This window comes from Geotrypetes seraphini, chromosome 7, assembly GCF_902459505.1.
Source record: "Geotrypetes seraphini chromosome 7, aGeoSer1.1, whole genome shotgun sequence".
Taxonomy (NCBI): Eukaryota; Metazoa; Chordata; class Amphibia; order Gymnophiona; family Dermophiidae; genus Geotrypetes; species Geotrypetes seraphini.
The window spans coordinates 58,154,229-58,178,183 of NC_047090.1; the positions used below are offsets into that span (position 1 = coordinate 58,154,229).

The window sequence follows — 23,955 nt, forward strand, 5'->3', positions numbered from 1 at the left end:
GAGGTGGGGAGGGAATAGAATGGAATATTGGATGTCTGAATGAGAGGGAAAGAGAGATGGTGCACATGGGGAAATGAAGAAAGTAGGTGAATTGTTGGGCATTGGGAGGAAGAAATAAATATTGGACATGGTGTTGGGAGAGGCATAAGGTACAGATGCATGGGGAAGAGAGATGAGAAGGAGAAATGTTGGATGTGGTGGTGTAGAGGGAACAGTGGGACTGAACAAAAATTAAGTGTAAACTTCCTATCTTTTTTCTTTCTATTGAAACTACAGTACTTATTTTGAGGACTTTTTCTTTAATGTTTAATGTTTTTATAGACTGTGTACTGTACAGGATCCGAGTTACATACAAATTCAACTTAAGAACAGTTAAAAAAATAAAGCTCGTTCTTAACCCGGGTACTGCCTTCAACTGTAAACTATTCAGACCATAGGCAGCGGGACACTTTTTTTTTTTTTTGGGGGGGCCCAAAAGCTCTGCCCTAGACCCTCCGACCCTCCCCAGACCTCACCCCCATAATAATAGTACTAATTGTAAACACCATTTCTTCCATTAATTTTTCATATACACACAATATAATCTTATTAATAATACAAAATTAAACTGCACAAAGTGCACTCTTTTTCCCCTTACTGCACAGCATTTCTTCCTCTCTCCTCTACCCCTATATGCAACGTCTTCCTCTCTCTCTCTCATTCCCTCCCTTGCTGCAAAGAGTGTGGGGAAAGAGAGAGAGGGGGATCCAGGGTGCCTCTCTCCCACCTCCTCTACTGCCACATCCAATATTTCTCCCTCTCTTATTCCCTGGACTGTGTGCAGCATCTTTCGCCCCTGGCCACCAGCTTCATGTTAGTATGGTAAGGCTTTCTAAATCTGTCCTGTAGTGGCATAGCCAGATGGCCAATTTCAGGTGAACTCAAATTATTAAATACCTGAGCTGGTGGGGATCCACAAGCCCTTCCAGCTGAAGACCTTTTTCCCCCTTGAACAGTCAGTGTTCTTCCAAGTGGCACTCTTCCCTGGTTATCACCACCGCTGGCAGGCTGCATGTGCTTGGTGCTTGTACATGTATGAAAACTGAGCATGTGCAGAGGGGCAGTTCTAGGACATTGCATCAGCTATCACTAAGAATACTGTCTGCATGAGGAGGAAGAGACCTTGAGCTGGTAAGGCTTGGACATCCCCACCAGCCACAACATGAGTTCCAGAATCTAAGTAGAAATCGGGTGTGCCTCGGCCCACCTGTGGTAATGCCACTGCTGTCCTGTCACCCTGTAGCCATTGAAGATCCAAAATATTCACAGTAATCTCATGAATATTCATTCTAGACATCCTGAAAACTCAACTGGCTATGGGATCGCCAGAACAGGTTTGGGAATCCCTGTGGTACTGTTTAACTATTTAATTGGCAGATGGTGAAATGGCTGCGTTACATAACTTGATGTTGAATGAGAGCAATAGTGCCAAGGTAACAGACAGTTGGAGATGCAGATCTCCTATAAGAGTCATAGAAACACATGTTGATTCTAAGCAATAATGCCAAATAAAAGGGTTAATACATTTTAGAAATGTAGAGGCTAAGGGACTCATTTTCAAAAAAAGACAGACATTCAAAAGATACCACTTGGACGTCTTTGTCAAAACGTCCACATGGGCATTCTCAAACAGACTTTCTAGACGTCTTTCTGGTGGTTCTGTCTCCAGTGCATCCAAAACTTAAGGGAGCGTGTTAGAGGCATGCTTTGGGCAGGCTTAGGACTTGGACGCTCATCAGGCATAATCAAACCTTTAACAAAAGGTCCTGGGCTTTTTTTGATGTTTGGAGCTAGACCTGCTTTAAAGGCATCTAAATACTAAAAAGGTGCCCAAAATTGACCCAGATGACCACTGGAGAGATTAAGGCATGACCCCCCCCCCTTACTCTCCCAGTTGTCACCAACCCTCTCCTTCCATCCAAAGATGTTAAAAAAAGCAATACATTCTAGCCCAGGGATCTCAAAGTCCCTCCTTGAGGGCTGCAATCCAGTTGGATTTTCAGGATTTTCCCAATGAATATGCATTGAAAGCAGTGCATGCACATCTCATGCATATTCATTGGGGAAATCCTGAAAACCCGACTGGATTGTGGCCCTCAAGGAGGGACTTTGAGACCCCTGTTCTAGCCTGTATTACGAGGGGGGGTGCTGAAATGTTCTCAGCCCAAGCAGATTCAGATGTTAACACAAACATTTGAGCTTAGAGAGCAGAGGTTACTACAGTGAATTTCACAATAAACCTCTAGGTACAGATGTTATCATATCTTCCTTATATTGTATGGTGAGCCCTCAAAAACCTACTGTACAGGCATAAGGACTATTGTTGTGGTGTACAGGTGGGTACAGTAAGTTTTGGGTGGGTTTTGGAGGGCTCACCATACAATATAAGATATAGTAACATCTGTATTTGGGACTTTTAATGTGAAATTCACTACAGTACTTTTTAGAATAACCCTTCTGCTATGCTCAGCTGTCTGAATCATAGGCGTTGGAACGGGGGTGGGTGGGCACAGGGACCATGGTCTCCCCAAAAATTGCCCCTCCTGTAGGGGATCCAGTGGGGGGGGGGATCTCCACTTCTTGCGAGGCTGAGAGCTTGCTACCAGCCAGCATGCCTCTATAACATGTCCCTGCTGGCATCTACTCCTCTCCCCTCCTCCTTCCCATCTGCTTACCGAGCGCCGCATTGAACTTCTTTGAAAAGCGCTGCACCACGCTACTGCTGACCTCAGCATCTTCTCTCCACTGCAGCCCGCCCTCTCTGACAACTTCCTGTTTCCGCTAGGGCTGGCCGTAGTGGAGAGAAGACGCTGAGGCCAGCGGCAGCGCGGCACAGTGCTTTTCTATGAAGTTCAACGTGGTGGGCAGGTGGGAGGGAGGAGGAGTAGATGCCAGCAGGGGCGCGTTACAGAGTGCCGACCAGCAAGCACACTGACTGATAGCTAGGTAGCTCAGTGGTCAAGGTGATCCTGGTAATAACCCAAATAAGCGTCAAAGACAGCCTCCTCTTCTTGGAGACCACCCTGTGGAATATGGTAAAGGTCTGAATGCTCAATATCTGACTCCTTTTTTATTCTTCCTTTCTACCAAGCTGTATTCATAAAGCACCATGCAATATCTGACAGGGTGTTGAAAAGGAGTGTTGTAAAAATGAAAGGAGTTTGAAGATTTTGTAGTTCAGATTGTAGGTATCCAAAAAGTATAAAACAGTAGGGAAAAGTGCTTGTAACTATATTGAATTTAGATGAGGGAGTGAAGCCTGTATTTGAATATAGTCAAGATGTTAGTTTGTGGATTAAAAAATGGTCATTATATAAGTGACCCCTCCAAGAAATTTGGATGCTGTTTTAGATGGTTTGTGTCAAAGTATAAGTGTCCTTAACGATAGCCTCAAAAGGCTGTGACGTAAGTAGGAACAGCATAAACTAGAGTGAGTTTTTGGTAGATCGATATAATGACCAGCCTCAGGAGCATAGCCTGTCACTAGTAGAACCCAGGTCAGATCATCATAGCTTAGAACTGCCTTTGTTCTTAAGCCCTTTTTACTGGTATGCCAGGAAAGGGGTGTGTGTGTGTGTGGTAGAACCCAGAATGGGACTAATACTGGGGAGGAGAGAGCACAGGAAAGCAGAATGTAAAATGTTTGGGAGGGAAACCCTATAAATTATTGGAGGGTGGGAAGCATGGATAAGAATGAGTTGATTTATTATAATTCTATATTATAGGATTTCTTTGTTGTAATATCCAAGGTTAGTGGAATATAAGAATCATATAACATAGAATATAGATCATGATATTTTTCCTAACTTGTGGTTGAAATAGCCCGCAAACGCTCCTACTCACATTTCATACCCAGACTATGGCACACCATCCCCCCATCTGTTAAAACACTAGATGAACTTTGGAGCTTCAGGAAGGCCGTGAAAACCTTCCTCTTCACAAACACAGCACCTTAAGGTCATACACCCAGAAATGCTATTCAGAGTCAACGCATCAACGCCACCTACTCTCACCAGATGCTAGTTAGTGTATATTTTATTGTCATGTCTATATTGTAAATTATGTCATCTCTGTCCTGTCTCGATTATATTATGGATGTACTTTGTAACCCGTTCTGGGTTCCTTTGGGAAGACAGGCTAAATAATTGAGCAAATAAATAAATAAATAAATAGAAGGGAGGAGTATATGGGACTGGGGGAAGGGAGAGATATGGACAGAGGAAGTAAGAGAGGGAGAGATGAACATGAGGGAAGGTGGGGGGAAGGGAGAAATGGGAGAGGGAGAGAGATTCAGGGAGGGGACAGAAGGTGAAGGGAGAGATGGACAACTCAGGGAAAGCAGAGAAGGAAGAAGAGACATGGCTAGGAAAAGGCGGAGGCAATATGGACATGAGGGTGGTGGGCAGGAGGAAAAAGGTCTTCAGCTGGCAGGGCTTGTGGATCCCCACCAGCTCGGGTATTTAATAATTTGAGTTCACCTGAAATTGGCCATCTGGCTATGCCACTACAGAACAGATTTAGAAAGCCTTACCATACTAATATTTCCATAAATTCTCTGCTTTGCAACTAACCCCCCCACCCCCCAAAAAAAAAAGGTACTTGCTAATTTTATTCTCACCTGCTTAAATTGTATCTTTCCTCAAATACAATTTTGGGATGATGTAACTGATAACAGCTGTTTCAGGAGAATAAGTGCAGTGAAAAGGGGAGCAGAGAAATTGCAACCTATGTAATTCCTAGCACTGTTTGTGCAGGGCTATCTAGAAAAGCAGGGACTACAGAAAATTGCTGGACTGCATTCCAAAACTAGAATTTAAAGAAAATTAAATACAAACATTAGAAACTAATTTGTGGTTTGTTTGTTTTTTTGTTTGCTTCCTATTAGCCACTCAAATGCTGCAAAATGATAAGATTGCGTGCTTACTAGAAGACCGACAAGCAAATGACATCAGAAATTTAAACAAAGCCATTGATGAGTTTCGGCTGCGCTATCAAAACCCAGAGACCCGGCGAGAGTTTGATCTTTCTGACCCGGATGCCTTAAAAAAATCTCTTCCTGCTCGTCTAAATGACCGTGACCCTCGTTGCACTGTCTCTGGCTTGCAGAAGCTCCTTGGAGAAGATTTGAGTCAAGAGCAGAGAAAAAAATTCCAGCAAGAGCAGTTAAGAGAATGGTCTTTGCAGCAACAGAGCGATCTGGAGAAAGCACAGGCAGACCAAAAATTTGCAGGTAAAAAAAAAGGGCTTCAGGCCTCTAAACTTGAAGTTGTGTGTATCATACTGTTCCTATTCCTATGTAGTAGAATGTTGTGCCTATTGTAAAAAAAAATTTCACTAACAATGAGCAAATAATTAATTATAAAACTATTTGGTACTGCTTGGTACCTATTTAAATATAGTTGACCCTTCGTATCCGCAGTTTCCACATTCACAGATACAACCAATCTCAGACCTGACTGTGGCTCACTTTCAGGTCCCCCCCCCCCAGTGTACCTTTGCATCCAGTCTTCGACCTGCAGCAATAGCACTGGGCCTTTCCCTGTGATCTGGCCTGTTCCATAGGTTATTATTGAGATGGTCTTGGGGAAATCCACTGCTTATTCCTAGGATAAGTAGCATAAAATCTGTTTTACTACATGGGATCTAGCTAGATACCTAGGTTGGCCACTGTTGTAAACAGGATTCTGGGCTTAGTGGACCTTCAGTCTGTCCCAGTATGGTAATTATGTTCTTAACTTCCTGGGCGGGCTGGGTCCAAGAGAAAGGCCTGATGCAGGCTGCAGGCAGCCTTTGAGTATGTCTGATGCTGTTGCTGCAGGGCCGAAAACTGGATGCAAAGGCATACCGACTAGGGTTACCAGGTGTCCAGATTTACCTGGACATGTCCTCTTCTTTTTAGAGGACATGTCTGGATGGCTTTTCAAAACCCGGCACTCTGTCCAGGTTTTGAAAAGCTTCCAGCTTGGGACCAAATTGGGAGGGCATCTGCGCATGTGCAGATGCAACGCAGTGACATCATGTGCATGCGTGTGATATCATCGCATCACACCTGCATGCGCAGATGCCCTCCCAACGCGGATCCGAGAACAGGTTGCGGGATGAGGCTGGCATGGAACTTGTCGTGACTTGAGTGGGACAGGGCGGGGCTGGGTGGAACTGGGCGGGCCTGGGGACAGGGCTGGGTGTGCTGCAAGATGTCAGACTGCGGGGGTGGGGATGAGGGAGGGAAAGCACAATTACTTACCGTAACAGGTGTTATCCAGGGACAGCAAGCAGATATTCTCACACATGGGTGACGTCACCGCAAGGAGCCCTGGTAAGGACACTTGAAAAGTGAATCGCAACTTTAAGTTCAGAAAGTTCGCGATACATACTTCTTTGCCTGTTATTGGGGTATACTGGGGCATATTTTCAAAGCACTCAGACACACAAAGTTCCATAGGTTAAAGTGGTACTTGGACACAAACGGGCTCATAATCTAAACGGAAATACGTCTAAAAACCGGCCTAAATCAGCACTTAGAAAATCAGTGAGACAAGTCGTCCAAGTGCCGATAACCGGGTTTTAGATGAATCTAAAAATGACTTAGGCCTTCATAGTGCTGCAGTATGCCCAGAGCTAAAAGGGGTGTTTTAGGAGGAGTGGTGATGGCAGGATTTGGGCGGGATGTGAGCCGTCCTAGACTTAGTCGTACTGCATGTATAACCGAAAGTTTATCCCAGGACAAGCAGGCAGCATATTCTCACATGTGGGTGACATCATCTACGGAGCCCGGATGCAGACAGCCTCTCAAACAGACTTGCTTGGTAAACTTTTAGAAAGTTTGCGAGTGCCTTCCTGCCCGATGTAAGGCGCGTGTCTCCTCAGCGTCTTTTCAGTTTTCCGCTGAGCCGAGAAGTCTTCGTTTCGACGCTCTACACTAGACTTAGTTCTACTCGTGCCTTCTCTCACCGTGGCTCGTGTTATTTCCTTACAGGGTCGCTGTGTTTATTGCGCGTTTGATTTTCTTTAAAAAATAAATAAATAAGTTTGGTTTGGGTTTTTTTCGTGTCACGGCGGGGCCTAACCTGCGGCCTCAGCTGGCGGGCTTCAATTTAGCCGCAGCTGGTTTTCATTCTATGTCCTGGCCAGTCATAGGCTTCAAGAAGTGTAGCCGCTGCCAGCGCGCAATCTCCTCACTGAGGCATAAAACTGGTGTGTACAGTGTTTAGGACCTGACCATCGTCCGGAATCATCTGCCCACTCTGCTACGCTTCAAACTCGAGCCCTTAAATGTTGTCGAGTTCAGGTAGAAAAAATATTCAGTGGCATTCCAACCCCGACCTCGACCCCGAATCCAGTTAAGTCTTCTACAGGGCTACCACCTTTCACCTCGATCTTAATCAAACCTTCCTCGTTTGGGAAGTCCTCGTCTTCGTGGAAATCAGCTAAATCTTCTCCTGAGGAGCCGTTATCCTCACTGTCTCCCTCAGGTGAGATAGCTAAGCCAACTCCTCCGGACATGCCACCCTTAGAACCGGTAGTTTTGAAACTTCCCAAGAAATGACATCTTTCTTCGAGGTTGCCTTCCTTGGAGACTATAGCCACACCAAATGTACCAGATTCAATGGTCTCGGTGCTGGTTTTACAGAATATGTTGGAGACTATTTTGCATCAGGAGTTCGGTAACATGCTTGCCAAAATGACTCATGCCTCGACTCTGCTTCCTGCAGTCCAGCCTTAGCACTCAGCAGTATTACAAGGAGTCAAGTCCTTAAGAGTGCCTCCAGATGAATCTACACACACTATCCAAGGAGTCGAGTCCTTGATAGTGCCTCGAGCTCAGTCTACACACTCTATACATGGGGTCGAATCCTTGAGAGTGCCTTGAGCTCAGTCTGCACACTCTATAAAAGGAACAGAGTCCTTGAGTGCCTCAAGATACCTCATTAAAAGGAACTGAATCCTTTTTGGTATCTCGACCTCGTTCTCCGATTTCCAGTCCTACCTCTTCACATAAGGTGTTGCCCTTTTCAAGACACAGGCCGAGGATGCCTCGATATTCATCTTCCAGACTGGATCTGACTCATTCACGAGACCGTGATTCAAGACATTCTTCTCCATCGAGGCCCAGATCTTCTCGAGACAGGTCTCATTCTCCAGGCATCGAGGTTCTTCAAGACCACAAACTCCTTCGTCGAGGAGATCTGTTGTGGAACTTCACCACTCTTGTCAGTCGAGTTCTTCTCCTGCGAGGTTCTCTTCACATTCCAGAAGTGGGTCATCTTTGCCTATGGACTCAGATCTCAGGTATCAATACTCCAGAGAGGCTTCACCTTCATTCTCTGCTGGGATAAAGCACAGTTACTTACCATAACAGGTGTTATCCAGGGACAGCAGGCAGATATTCTCACAACCCACCCACCTCCCCTGGTTGGCTTCTTAGCTAGCTATCTGAACTGAGGAGATGCCGCCCTACGTCGGGCGGGAAGGCACTTGCGCATGTGCAATGCAGCAGTCGCAAACTTTCTAAAAGTTTTACAAGCAAGTCTGCGAGGCTGTCCACATCCGTGCTCCGTGGATGAATGTGAGAATATCTGCCTGCTGTCCCTGGTTAACACTTGTTATGGTAAGTAACTGTGCTTTAACAACACTGCCTAGATGGAACTTGGAAGTTGTGACTTAGGCCATCTAAAACCAGGTCTAAGTCACAAGAAGGTATCCAAAATGACCAGATAATCTCTGCAGGGACCCCTACACACTCCCCCAGTGATCACTGACCCCCACCCTTAAAAATTATTATAACAATTTTACATATCTGTCTCCAGAACATCACCTGGCAGCCTGGCATAGGAAAGCCTAGTAGAGCTACACAGAGGTGGCTTAAGTGGTCTGGGGTGGGCTAGTGAACCATGGAGAGTAGGACCCAGGCCCATAAACCATTCTAACCACTGCCTTCATGGTGAAACATGTGCACACCCCAAAAGTACTGCCATGTAAGTGGCACCTGCAGCCATAAGGGCTATTGGGGTGGTAGACAGGTGGGTATAGTCAGTCCTGGGGGGTGTTTTGGGGGGCTCACCATGACCTATAAGGTTGTTGTAGTGAAATGTGTATGTGGCACCCTTTTTGTGAAGTTCACAGCTGTAAGGTACATCACTACTCTGGTGCAATGTTTGGGTGTCCAGTCCATCACTTTGCTGACCCCGCCCACATCCAAAAGGTCTTTTTCTAGATGTTTTTGACTTGGACAAATTTTTGGACAAAAATGTGATATAAAGATACACAACTTAACGGTCTGGACGATCAGACATAAGAATTTGCCGCTGCTGGGTCAGACCAATGGTCCATCGTGCCCAGCAGTCCACTCCTGCGTGGCCCCCAGGTGAAAGACTAGTGCCCTGAGACCAGACCTACCTGTTTACGTTCCGGTTCAACAGGAACCCATCCAACTTTGTCTTAAATCCCTGGAGGTTGTTTTCCCCTATAACAGCCTCCAGGGAAGAGCGTTCCAGTTTTCCACCACTCTCTTGGTGAAGAAGAACTTTCTTACGTTTGTACGGAATCTATCCCCTTTTAACTTTAGAGAGTGCCTTCTCATTCTCTCTACCTTGGAGAGGGTGAACAACCTGTCTTTATCTACTAAGTCTATTCCCTTCAGTATCTTGAATGTTTCTATCATGTCCCCTCTGTCTCCTCTTTTCAAGGGAGAAGAGGCCCATTTTCTCTAATCTCTCACTGTATGGCAACTCCTCCAGCCCCTTTACCATTTTAGTCGCTCTTCTCTGCACCCTTTCGAGTCCTTCTCTGGACCCTTTTGTGTCCTTTCTTCATGTACGGCGACCAGTGCTGGACGCAGTACTCCAGGTGAGGGCGCACCATGGCCGGGTATAGCGGTATGACAACCCTCTCCAATCTGTTCGAAAGCCTTCTGAAAATCCAGATATACAATGTCAACCGGGTCACCCTTCTATCCATCTGTTTACTCCCTCGAAGAAGTGCAGCAAGTTCGTGAAGCCATGCTGGCTAGTCCTCATCAGATCATGTCCGTCAAGGTGCTCAATGATGCGGTCCTTTATCAGCGCTTCTACCATCTTTCCCGGTACCGAAGTCACACTCACTGGTCTGTAATTCTCGAATCACCCCTCGAACCTTTTTTGAAGATCGGCGTAACATTCATCACCTTCCAGTCTTCCAGAACCCTTCCCGATTTGATTGACAGATTGGCTATCAGTTGAATCAGTTCAGCTATAGTCCCTTTCAGTTCCTTGATTACCCTTGGATGGATGCCATCCGGTCCTGGGGATTTATCATTTTTAAGCCTATCAATCTGCCGGCATACCTCTTCTAGACTGACCATCAACCCTGTCAGTTTCCCGTCTTCGTTTCCCGCGTATAGCCTGTCAGCTTCTGGTAAACATAGAAACATAGAGTATGACGGCAGAAAAGGGCCGGCGGCCCAACAAGTCTGCCCACTCAAGAACCCTCCCTCAGCAAATTTGTCTACTCTAGAGTCTCCTCTTCCCATGAGTCCATCTTTTAAGCATGACCCCCACTTGTTTGTCCCAACATCTCTTGAAGTCGAGCACATTACTGGCCTCGACCACTAGGTGTGGAAGACCATTCCATCGATCAATCACCCTTTTGGTGAAAAAGTACTTCCTGGTGTCCCCATTAAATCTTCCCCCTTTAAGTTTTAGCGGATGCCCTCTTGTCGCCGTGGAACCCTTAAGAAAAAAGATATCTTCCTCCACTTCAATGCAGCCTGTGATGTATTTAAATGTTTCTATCATGTCCCCCCTTTCTCTGCACTCCTCGAGAGAATATAGGCACAGTCTGGTCAGACATTCCTCATAAGGGAGATCCCTAAGTCCCGAGACCATCCTAGTGGCCATTCTCAGGATTGACTCCAGTCTCTTCACATCTTTCCGATAATACGGCCTCCAGAACTGGACACAGTATTCCAGGTGAGGTCTCGCCATGGATCTGTACAATGGCAGTATGACTTTAGGCTTTCGGCTGATAAAGCTCCTTCTGATGCAACCCAACATTTGTCTAGCTTTTGCTGAAGCTTTCTCCACTTGATTTGCAGCTTTCATATCATCCCGGATGAGTACTCCTAAGTCCCTTTCTGCAGTAGTTCTTGTTAATTTTTCACCGTTCAAGGTGTATGTTCTGCATGGATTACTGCTTCCAAGATGCATTACTTTACATTTTTTGGCATTAAAGTTTAGTTGCCAAGTACTAGACCATTGTTCCAGCAGAAGTAGGTCCTGCTCCATAGTGTTGGGCCTGGTAGCGCTGCCAGGTTCCGTTGCCCTGCACACAACGTTGCAAAGTTTAGCGTCGTCGGCAAATAATGTATTTTTGCCACGAAGTCCCTGAGTCAGATCCCTTGCGAAGATATTAAACAGCATCAGGCCCAAAACCGAGCCCTGTGGCACTCCACTGGTCACTCACGATGTTTTTGAGGGAATACCGTTTCTCATTACCCTTTGAAGTCTGCCGCTAAGCCAGTCTTTTACCCATGCTGTCAGTGTTTCTCCTAGTCCTAGCGTGTTCATTTTGCTCAACAACCTACGGCGTGGAACACTATCAAAAGCCTTGCTAAAGTTCAAATACACAATGTCCAGGGACTCACCCCCATCCAGTTTTTTTGTCACCCAGTCAAAGAAGCTTATCAGATTGGATTGACAAGACCTTCCCTTTGTAAAGCCGTGCTGGTGGGGATCTCTTAATCCTTCATCATCCAGAAATGTGTCCAATCTGTTCTTGATCAACTTTTCCATGAGTTTACTCACCGGTCTATAATTTTCAGCCTCTGACCTGCATCCCTTTTTGTGGAGCGGGATAACGTTGGCAGTTTTCCAGTCCAGGGGAACTTTTCCTTTGCTTAAGGAAAGATTGAAGAGCACAGCTAACGGCTCTGCAAGGACATCACTCAATTCTCGAAGTATTCTAGGGTGTAGATTGTCCGGTTCCATAGTTTTGTTTACTTTTAATTTTGATAACTCGTGGTAGACTTCACTCGCAGTAAATTCCATGGCCCGGAAAGAGTCCTCCGAACTCCCCTTTGTTTGTTTTTGTATGTTGCGTATATCCTCTTTGGTAAACACAGATGCAAAAAAATGTGTTCAGTTTGTTGGCGATGGCTATGTCCTCTTTTAGCACTTCCTCAGTCATCCAACAGCCCCACCGCTTTCTTCACGGGTTGTTTCCCCTTAATATATTGAAAGAACGGCTTGAAGTTTTTCACCTCCTTGGCTATTTTTCCTCCTAGTCTCTTTTGGCCCCTTTTACCGCCTTATGGCACCTTCATGGATGTTGTTTGTGCATTTTCCAGTTTTCATCCATTTTTGACCTTTTCCATTACTTAAAGTTTTCTTGTCCCTGATCGCTTCCTTCACCGCTATACTGAGCCACGCTGGTTCCTTCTTTTTCTTCCTGGATCCCTTGTTGATACCTGGTATATATAGATTTTGCGCCTCGGTGACTGTGTCCTTAAAAAGGGACCATGCTTGCTCTAGCGTCTTTACAGTGCTTATCCTTTTCTTGATCTTCTTCCCCACCGTGAGTCTCATCCCTTCGTAATTCCCTTTTCGGAAGTTCAGCTCCGTGGCCATTGTTCTGGATCGATGTTTTGTCCCTGTGTCCAGGTCGAAGCAGATCATTTTATGATCTCTGGTTCCCAGTGTCCCCTCAACTTCTACACCTTGCGCCGGTCCTCATAGTCCATTTAGAATTAAGTCCAAAACTGTGTTTCCTCTCATATTTTCCTTGACAAGTTGTTCCAGGAAGCAATCGCCTATAGCATCCAGGAACTTGGGTCTCCCTACCGCAGCCAGAGGTGCCCCGGATAATTGAAGTTGCCCTTGATAACTGTGTTGCCTCCTTTGAAGTTGCATTTAATCTCGTCCGTCATTTCTCCATCAATTTCTTTGTACTGCCCCAGGGGTCGGTAGTAGATGCCGATCTTTATTTACGTTCCATTTCTTCCTGGAATTTTGGCCCATTGAGACTCTACCTTTTTGTTTGATTCCGGTGTGTTCTCTCCGGTAAACACAATTCCCTCTTTGACGTATAGGGCAAAGCCCCCACCTTTTTGAGCCACTCTGTCTCTGCGGTATAGCTTGTATCACGGTAGGACAGTGTCCCAGACATTTTCCTCGTTCCACCATGTTTCCGTGATGCTGATGATGTCAAGGTTATCTTTTTGTGCCATAGATTCCAATTCACCCATATTATTCCTTAGGCTCCTTGCATTCGTGTACATACACTTGAGTTTGTGGCCTGCCATTTTCTTGAATTTCCTTCCCTCTTGTGTCTCTTTCAATCCATCAGAATTTCTGTCTTGCTTATGATCCGGTGAGTCTTCCCTGCTATCTTCCTGCACGGTATCGTCTGGGTTTACCGGTTCCCGAACCATCGACTCTTGGTCAACTGTCAGCTTTCCCCTTCTTCCTAGTTTAAAAACTTCCCAATTTCACTCTTGATGTTGCTTGCAAGTAGCCTTGTTCTGTCTCCGCTGAGGTGGAGTCCATCCTTCCTGAATAGCTTGCTATTCCCCCAGAACGTCGTCCAGTTGCGCACGAAGTGGAATCCTTCTTCCTCACACCAGCGCCTCATCCACGCATTGACTGCTTGCAGCTCTGTCTGCCTCTTTTCATCGGCCCTGGGTACTGGCAGGATCACCGAGAACGCTACCCTCTGCGTTCTGGTCTTCAGTTTCCTTCCTAGCATCTGGAACTGGTCCTTTAGTACTTCCCTGTTGTAGTTCCTGTTGCTCACGTTGTTTGTCCCCACATGGATCACCACTGCGGTATCTTCCTCTTCCACACTGTTGATGATCCTGTCGATGCGGCTCACTATGTCTTCTACCTTGGCTCCTGGTAGGCAAGTCACCAGCCGATACTGTCTTCCTCCCGCTATGTGGCTGTCAACTTGTCTGATGATGGAGATCCCCCACGACTATTGCTGTTCCTTCTATCTTCTCTTGCCTTTCTAGCCGCAGATCCATGTCCCTGGTGTATGACCATCTCTCCAGTCATAGGTCAGTGTCCTCTGTGCACTTCCATCTTCCCACATCCTGGCGTTGGCTTGCACTGGACTCATCTTCTTGTGGGCTCTCTCTGCTGTGTTCAGATCTCGCTGCTGTGTCATCCATTTCTTCCTTGTGGTTGTCCTCCAGATGGTCCTCACTCTCTGTAGGTGCATCTCGGCAGTTCCACTGTTGCTGGTGACTTGCCTTGGCCTCCTTTTATTCCTCCTCGATGAACTTCTCCAACTCCCGGACTTCTTCCTCGATGGTTTCCTCTGTCTTGACGTTCTCTGCATCCCTGTCCTCCTCCTCCACTGCTCGAAGTGCTTCCAGTTTCAGTATTCTGCTCTCCAGGAGTCTGACTTGTTTCTTCAGGCTCTCCAGTTCCCCACATCGAATACATACATAAGACCGCCTCCCAGAGGAGAGGTAGTCATACATATGGCAGACGGTGCAGAAAACTGGGTAGCTCAACTTCCTGCTTCTGTCTGCTGCTTCCATTGCTGCCCTCTTGCTGGTCTGCTATGGCTGTCCTCTGCATCTACCGTGGCTTTCCTCTGCGTCTGCCCTGGCTTTCCTCTGCGTCTGCCCTGGCTTTCCTCTGCGTCTGCTCTGGCTGTCCTCTGCGGTTGTTCTTCTGCGGTTTGTGCAGTGACTTGCCCCTTCTTAAGGCCCTTTGCAAAGGCACTCTCGCTAAGGCGAGCTCCTTTAACGCTTGCCTTTGCATACCGAACGGCTGGGTACCGTTGGCTCCGCCCCTTTTAAGTCAGAGCTCCGAGGTCCGATGTCGGAGGGATGGGCGAAGCTACCTCTCACAGCTTCCCCTCACTCTCCTCCGCCTCTGTCCCCTCCTCGCTACTCCTCCTTTATTCTCTCCTGCCTCCCGACTCTCTGCTGCTGCTTGCCCGGCTCTCAGATGGCTGGATGTAAGTTAAGACGATTTTCAGAAAAAAAAATAAAATATTTTGGATGTATTTTTTTGAAAATGGACCTTTTTCCATATCTGACTTTGGGCGACTAGCAACTGAGGCCCAAAATGGACTTAGACATATCTTTTGATTATGCCCCTCCACCTGTTTTGAAAACAAGCCCCATAATGATTTAGCTTATCCTTTCAGGTTATAGATATATATTTTGTGTAACTGATGTGTAGAGTAATGTTTTCTAAGTAGTTTTAATTGAAGGGATTAAATTAAACTAGAGAGTTGCACAGGGACAGAAATCAAACCTGTCCTTGCTGGAATGGAATCTGTCCCTATCCGTCCCTGCAAGTAATCTCTTCCATCTCCACCCATCCCCATAAACTTCAGATTTTATTATGCTACTGTATTAGAGGCTCTGGAAGAGACCTATTTTACAAATAAGCAAAGATGTTTTATTTGGAAATATTAATTGGAAAGATCACATATTTTGTAAATGGGTCTCTACTAGAGCCTCTAATGTAAATTATAAAATATAAATACTCCAACTGATGAGGACCCTTAAGCTATGTTAGCTGAAGTCTTGTTCTTCTGAAGGTAGCCAAAAATTCCTTTTACCAAGCTTGACAGACAGCAGGAATGTCCCTAAGCCACAGATGCTGGCACTTTAGTGGCTCAAAAATGCTGCCAGCGACTGCTACACTTGGTAGAAGAGAGTTCCAGCCACCTTTTGGAGGAGGTCCTCAGCTGGTAGTGCTTGGTGATCTAGGGTCAGCAAGTACTTCAACACTGGAGAAATAAAACCAGAAGTGCATTTCCTTTTATGTTGAAGAATATACATGCAATACAAAGACTCTGCTATATATATTCCCCAAAGCTAACGTATTTCAGTCAATAAATTACTTTTTTTTACCTTAGTTGTCTGGAGATTTATTTTTCTATCAAGATGGTTACAGTTTTCCTCTTTTCTGCTTTCCTGTCTTCTGTAAATTCTTCTTTGGTTGCTGTTTATTGGATCCTTCTACCATGGTCCAGCATTTCTCACTCTTTCCTCCCCCCCATTGTACAACATCCTCAGTCCCTTCTCTCCTGGATCAATCTCTCTCTTTTTCCCCTTACCACTCCTGCACAGCATTTCTTCCTTTCTCCTCCAACCCCATGTACAACATGTCTCCCTCTCTCTCACTCCCCACCACTACCCACTCTTTCTCTCATTCTGTCCCTTGCTACAAAGGGAGTGGGGGAAAAGAGAGAGAGGGATCCAGGGTGCATCTTTCCCATCCCCTCTACTGCCACATCCAACATTTCTCCCTGTCTCACCCCTGGACCCACCAGCCCCATGCCCAACATTTCTCACTCTATCACTCCTCTCCAGCACACGCCACATCTCTCCAACCATCACTATGACCAACATTCCTACACTGTTCCCTCTCCACTACCACATTTCTCCCTTTCTTTCTTATGCATCTCTGCCTCACTTCTCTCCCATCTACCATGTTCAATAATTCTCTCTCCCTCCCTATGCCCAACAATTCTCCTCTTTCTTCTTTTCCCCATGTGCACCATCTCTTTCCCTCTCATTCAGATACCCATGCCCAACAATTCTCACTTTTTATTCCCTCCCCCACCTTGGCATATTTCCCTCCCTCCCTATGGTGTCCCAAGTTCATTCTCCTTCCTTCCCTTTTGTATCCCAATGCTCTCCCTTCCTCCCTCTATTCTGTGCCCCAAGTTTGTGCCCTCCTCCCATGGTGTGCACTTATCTCCAGGCGGTTTCCTCCTCCTTCCTTACAGGCAGCTGCATATGTTTCTTAACAAAGCCATCATGTTTCTATGAAAGCGTGGGACAGGCACGTGGGATCTCTTAGGGAGAGTAGGAGATAGTGGATGCTGCGAATGGGCAGACAAGATGGGCCATTTGGTCTTTATCTGATATCATGTTTCTATGAAAATATGGGACAGGCACATGGGGTTAGAGGTCATGCTCATCAATCGCCATTCACCACACGCAAGTGTCTGATGATTGGTGAGTGCAACCTCCCAGTCCTGACCCCTGATCAGCAAGATGGAGGAAGGCAACGGCAAGATAGAAGATTAAAAGTAGTAGTGACTTTGCGTCTATTTTCATTGCTGGTAGTACAGAAGAATAATGTCCAAAGTAGAGCTATAGAAAATGTTCCTAAATAGGAACACATCCAATTGTTATCACAATATACTAATATCAAACTTGATTGTAAATTGTTTCATACCAGGAGGGAAAAAGAACTCAGACTGTTCTTATGTCATTTTAAAACAGCCGAAGCTGGTCAGTTGAACAAGACATTACTGTAATCATAGTCATAAAAAACCCTCTTTTCACTTTTTTTTCTTTTTTCCTTTTAATTACAACTTAATATGGTAAGTTATAGAAACCATTAGAGATCTTAATGACTTAGCTTTATTGGTTGGAAGATCTTGATTCCAATAGGGCCCGTTTCATCCAGTACTTCATCAGGGAATCAGTACTTGAACATAAAAAATTAGAGGCTGGAACTAAGCCCATCACTCCATATCGCACCAACCACATGTCAATGATTCCTACAAAAAATAAAAATGCATACAATAACCACCATTGAGACTATCCCTCATACATACATACAATCTAAAAACTAATGATTCAACCCTTATCTCGGGGATGGCTAATTTCCGGAAAAAGCCTATAGCTTGACAGCCAGATCGCAACTGCAACAACCTATTGGCTCTTGAAACAATGTTATAAACTAAATGGAAATATGGAATTGATTGGCATAATCATCTTAGCTCACTCAAATGTTCTAACAAATAAGGGTTATGGGTTGAATCACTATTTTTAGATTGTATGTATGAGGGATGGTCTGGATGGTGATTATTGTTTAATGGTGTGCATGTTTATTTATTGTAGGGATCATTGACATGTGGTTGGTGTGATATGGAGTGATGGGCTTAGTTCCAGCCTCAAATTTTTGTGTTCAAGACCCGATGCTGTTTTCTTGATTCATTTGTTTAGGCATCCCTCTGAAATTAATGTTTGTATGTTCCCCTCTTTCTATTCCTCCTCCCTCCCCCCCCCCTTTTTTTACCTTGTACTTTATTTTGTTTGGTTAGTTGCATATTCTCCTTGATTGCTGAAATGCGATTGTATGCTGTTTCTTCAAAACTTCAAAATTTAAATAAACTACGACTGAAAAAAAGGGTTGACTATGTATAGGTCAAAGGATTTTAGACCATTTTATGTCTAAAATTGCCCTCTACCTATTCATAGGATTGATCTATAGTTAAGTATATATGATAACTTCATAGGTATATAGAATTTTCAAATATTTAGGCACTTATCTGAATCATATCCCATACTAGCAACACAACTCTACTACATGCTCGTAATTTAGGCATATCCAATTACACCAGCCCCAAAACGGGTGTAAATATTTGTTCCTAAAGCACTAAAAAAGCATATAAATATAATATTTTATAATTTATGCAAATAATTGTGCATCTCATCCATACTTCATCCAGACTTCACTCATGTGTAGGTTCTCCTTCAAACTACACAATATTACATTTAGGTGCCATTTCATAAAATAGTGCATAGCTTGCAAATTGGCATATATGCACATATGCTGGTATTCTGGTTATTTATGCATATTCTTTGCACCTGTATATTGATGCTCTCTTTATAGAATTGCCCCCTTTATGTGCACCACATATAATCTGGTAGATCACATACATTACATAGGTCAACACATCATTTTCATCAGAGTTAATGTTGGGTGGGTTTTATACCGTAATATTTTTCATGCTGATTTCAAATCTGTGTTTAGTTTTTATCTAGCACGTTGCATTTTTGTAATGAGGCTCAATATACATAGTCATAAATATTAATTGGGCAATATATCATGCGTTTATAGGATAAACGTATAAGGAGGGTTATTGACAGTTGTCTTTGTTTTTTTTATGCTGCAGACGGTGATTAATATCAGTTTTTATCATGCCAAGACATTGTACTAATCATCCAGATATTTTCTGTTACGTCTGTGGTTCATTCACGATGAAAGAACAACGTCATCCAATTACCGTAGATCTGAAGAAGGTATACAAATTGTATTTTGGCTGTCCACTGGGTAACCAGGATAAGTCTTGGGCTCCACATATCATCTGTACCAGTTGTTCCAATAGACTTCGTGACTGGCTCAAACGATGAAAGGCAGCGATGTCGTTTGCAATCCCAATGATATTGAGGGAACCCCAAGACCATATTAAAGATTGCTACTTTTGCCTTGTGAATACAAGTGAATTCTCAGCTAAAACTAAGCACAAAATTATATATCCTACTCTGGATTCTGCTATTAGGCCTGTTCCTCATGATGACTCACTGCTTGTCCCTGTACCTCCACAAGATGGACTTTCTTCTGTGGAACATGATGAGGAATGTGATGATGATGCAGCAGCTAGTCACAATCCATTATCTGATCCTGATTATGTGAATGATGAAAATTTAGAACTAGAGACCTTTACACAAGCTGAGCTCAATGATCTTATTAGTGATCTAAATCTTTCAAAAGAAAAAGCAGAACTTCTTGCTTCAAGGCTTAAGCAAAAGCACTTGCTTGCAAAAGATGCTAATATAACTCATTACAGAAAAAGGAATCATAACTAACATAACATAACATAAAAACTCACTTGTATACCACAAATACCATTAAGTTATTTGCGGTTTACAGAGATTAGCAATACAAATGAATAAACAGCCAGTGTCTAATTTCCAAAAGATTCTATAAAAAGATGCGTCTTTAAAGCATGTCGAAATTGTTGATATGAATTTGAAAGTGTAAATGAGGCTGTCTGGAAGGACAGCAATCGTTCTTCACAGTAAATGGCTCATTGTGCTTTTGTCATGACATCAACAGGCTCTTCAACAGTTTGTTACAAGTGCATTGTCCAGATGAATGGCATCTCTTCATTGATTCTTCACAGAGAAGCTTGAAGGCAGAGTTACTGCACAAAGCAAATTCCAAACCAAGTATACCAATTGCCTATTATGCTCATCTAAAGGAGTTTTATGAGAATATGAAGAATTTACTAGAAGCAATCAGTTATAAAATACACCAGTGGAACATCTGTGATGATCTGAAGGTCATTGGCATGCTAATGGGAATGCAAGGAGGATTCACTAAATACTGCTGTTTCCTGTGCTTGTGGGAGAGCAGATCTACAACTGAATATTATGTCAAGCCTGGTAAAGACTATGGGTAAAGCAAACTCACCAGGTTTTCAATATCTTGTTAAGAAATATCCAAAAATCAGCACTGCAAAACTGAAGGAAGGGATATTTATAGGCCCACAGATCAAGTCCATTATGCAGGATGAAGATTTTAACCAATCACTCTCAGCAGCTGAGTTTGAAGATTGGGAGGCATTCAAGTGATTAATGGAAAACTTCTGGGCAACCATAAGTCTCTTTCATACAAGGAAAGAGTTCAGAATCTCCTTGACTCATATCAAAAACTTGGCCATCGCAGGTCATTAAAAATATACTTTTTGCACTCACATCTTGACTTTTTCTGGAATATCTTGGTATGGTGAGTGACAAGCAAGGAGAACGTTTTCACCAGGACATTCAGTTAATGGAACGTCACTACCAAGGTTTCTGGAATGAGAGTATGATGGTCAACTATTGCTGGATGTTGTGCTGTGAAAATCCAGACACAATTCACAAAATGAAATCATACTCTAATCATTTTTTAAAGAAATATTGGTTGCTAAGTGACACAGTCCAGTATAATTTTGCTTTGCTGTATGCTTATTTGACTTTGGATCAAAGATACTGCAACATTTCTTTAAGTTGATGCTGCAATTCTTAAAACCCTATATGCTAAAACGCTATAAGCTAACATTAGTCATAACTTTAAAAGCTTACATGACTGAAAAAAACTAATAACAGATATGAAATCAGCATGAAAAACTGATTTAGAAAAATGTGCTGTGTTGTCAGATGATCCCCCCAAAAAAAAAAATTTTTATTGCCTTGTGTTATTTTTTAATTGAATTTAGAGGATCTATATTACAAGAACAGGACTAAACTTGATGAAAGGGCTATGGAACTTCAAAGAATGGAAAAAGAATCAAGACGAGCTGTATGTCTGGCCACAAAGGACTACAATATAGCACAGGTATTTCAACCTTGCTTGTAAAGTGTCACAATTTTTGTCCGATGTACTATCAAAAATAGCATACAAGGGCTGCTGATGTAACAAAAGGAAAGACCCTCTAGCAATGCCAGTCAGGAAATGGATAGAGTTCAAGTCTCTTCCCTCTTACTCCCCCCTTGTTTTCTCCTTATTGGGATTTTATTGGAGCTAGAGATCTGTGCTATTGGTTCCAATTTATTTGAAAGAATAAATCATTTGTTTCATTACTTTGTCACTTGAAATACTGATGACATTATGCTGCATAGTACCCTTATATGGAAAAGCATGTAGATTTTTTTTTTTTTTTTTACTTCTCTGTTTCCATCCACTGATCAGGGGATATAACCCACAAGTTCGACTAATTTGGTGGAACTAAAGGAAAGAAAATTAGTAGGTAAGACCTAATTCTTCCTCTCTTAAGGAGCATCCTTGCAATTCATTTGAATCTCTTGGAGTAGTTCCTATTAGAACAGTGTGACAAATTTGCTTTCAATGCAACATGATCTACTTGGTTCCCATAACATGTGATGAAGCCTTCTGGCTAACAGTGACCACCAATAAAACAATCCAAAAGGAAAGAAAAAAAATTTGAATAGACAAGGCAAGCCAAAGAAGGAGTGGGGAAGGGACTGAACACATCAATCTAAGGAACAAATACAATTTTATTATAAGCAAAAATAAACAAAATCAAATCATATATGTAAAACCAAGCCTTATAAAAAGTCCAAAGTCTTGTGGATTTAATGGACCCAACACGGTTCGTGTTTTGGCTTCTGTAAAAAAGCCTTCCTCAGGGGTCAGCCCAGTAGGTGGCGTTCAATGAAAAACTCTTCAAATGACAAGACAAAGATGCCGTGGAAATCTGGGTCCATTAAATCCACAAGACTTGGACTTTTTATAAGGCTTGGTTTTACATATATGATTTGATTTTTGCTTATAATAAAATTGTATTTATTCCTTGGGTTGATGTGTTCATTCCCTTCACCACTCCTTCTTTGGTTAACAGTGAGCAGCACCACCATTAAATGTGGTGAAGATAGGGTACTCCATCACCCTACTTGGGTCTTCAGCCTCTCTGGAGCACCATCTACTGGTTATATGAGGGCTTGCACTTCTAAAACCACTAGCTCTGCCCTAGCTTCTCAAGTATTAGATTAGACCAAACACTGAAGCCAATGGTTTAAAAGGCTAAACACTTTAATTAGTGTCAAACATAAACATAACAATATTGTATCCAACTTATACTAGACAGAGCTTCTCTATATCTCTTTCCCTACCCCTTCTCAAATAAGCATGTGATTAAACCCCAGACCAACCTCCACCTGTATTTTTCTTTTAGCCTGCCTTATCCTGGCTCACTTATCAGTATAATGGAATTTGCTCTCCCCCGCTCTTTGGTATAAGATTAACACTCAGACCTGAAGGGAAATTTACAGAAAAGGGTCTTCAACAGACTTTTAAAGCCACTCCCCAGCTAGCCCAAACCTAACTTCTACTCTTCCCTGAATAGTATTCCTACCATCTTTGCATTTCAGGGCTTATGAGATACCTCATACAGTTTTTCAGTTACTCATAAACTCCTGGAGATCCCTTCCTTCTTTCCAAGCTTCACTGCTGAAGAGTCCAGTGCATTCTGGGACATGTAGTTCACTCAGATGTAAACCTCTCTTTCAGCTTTTTGAAGGGCTTCATTTTCTTTACAGCAGTGATGATCAATATTTGTTTGCTTGTCACAGTGTGTAATGTAGTTTGTGATGCAGCCAATGTGGAAACTCAAATACAGAGGTTTGTGGGGTAATTTGTGTGTCTCTGGTTAACATGACTGCCACAACAATTTAAAGAGAATGACAAAAGTACACTTAAAGAATTTGAAAAATACTGACTTAATAGTAAAATGTTTTTAAAAAATAAAGGATGCACTAATTTTTGTGGCTTATACAGTGAAAATACTATACAGCATATAGAATATGATTTGCTTTTAAAATGCAATAAAATATCAGAGTCCTAAATGTATGATATTCCATATTCATTGCTTTAATATTTTATCAACCTTTCTCATAGTGAAAAAGAAAATTTCAACTTGTATTTCTTTTTAGGTTCTAGAATTGGCTGAGAAAAAAATGTTGGAAAAGCAACAGGAAGATGAGGACAACAAAGTAGAAATTTCCAATCTCCTCCAAGGAGACTTTCTTTCAGAGAACCCTGAACAAGCATCTAGTTCCTTTGGGCCACATCGTGTGATTACTGATCGCTGGAAAGGCATGAGGCAAGAGCAACTGATGGAAATAACCAGCATTCAGCAACAGCAAGTCCTGGAGAAAATGGTACTTGCACACCTAAACATAAATAGCATAAACCTACGTCTAGTTCAATCATAGGAGCCAACTTTTCAAAATGATTGGGGGGTGCTCAAAAGCTCCGCCCCAGACCTCACCCAAGCTCTGCCCCAGACCCTGCCCCCCTAATACAAGCCCCCTCCATATTCGCGGATTTGGCACTCACGACTTTAATTATTTGCAGTGTTTATTCCTCTCCCAGACCTTGCTACAAGTTACCTTTTAAAGCCTCCACAACTTAGTTAGGGCCGACTCTGACCCACCCTGCCTCCCACCCGCCTCCTGGACCCCTCCACAATTTAGAGCTCACTCTGACCCACCCCTGCCTTCTGAACCCCTCAGCCATTTATGTTCACAGCTCTGCAAGGGGCAGGAGTGTAGGAAGATCGCTGCTGCTCCACTTCATTGCTAGGCCACCAGGCTTTAAAAAGTAAGTTGTG

General features: G+C 43.5%; 1 protein-coding gene across 2 annotated transcripts in view; it reads left to right on the forward strand.

The window, feature by feature from the left end:
- RIBC2 (RIB43A domain with coiled-coils 2) overlaps window positions 1-23,955 on the forward strand; it is a 95,818-nt gene that overhangs the window by 33,025 nt on the left and 38,838 nt on the right. For both annotated transcript variants that reach the window (XM_033953129.1, XM_033953130.1), the window contains 3 exons: window positions 4,925-5,269; window positions 21,043-21,161; window positions 23,276-23,503. In XM_033953129.1, the coding sequence (XP_033809020.1) occupies window positions 4,925-5,269; window positions 21,043-21,161; window positions 23,276-23,503 (692 nt within the window). The remainder of the gene's footprint in view (window positions 1-4,924; window positions 5,270-21,042; window positions 21,162-23,275; window positions 23,504-23,955) is intronic.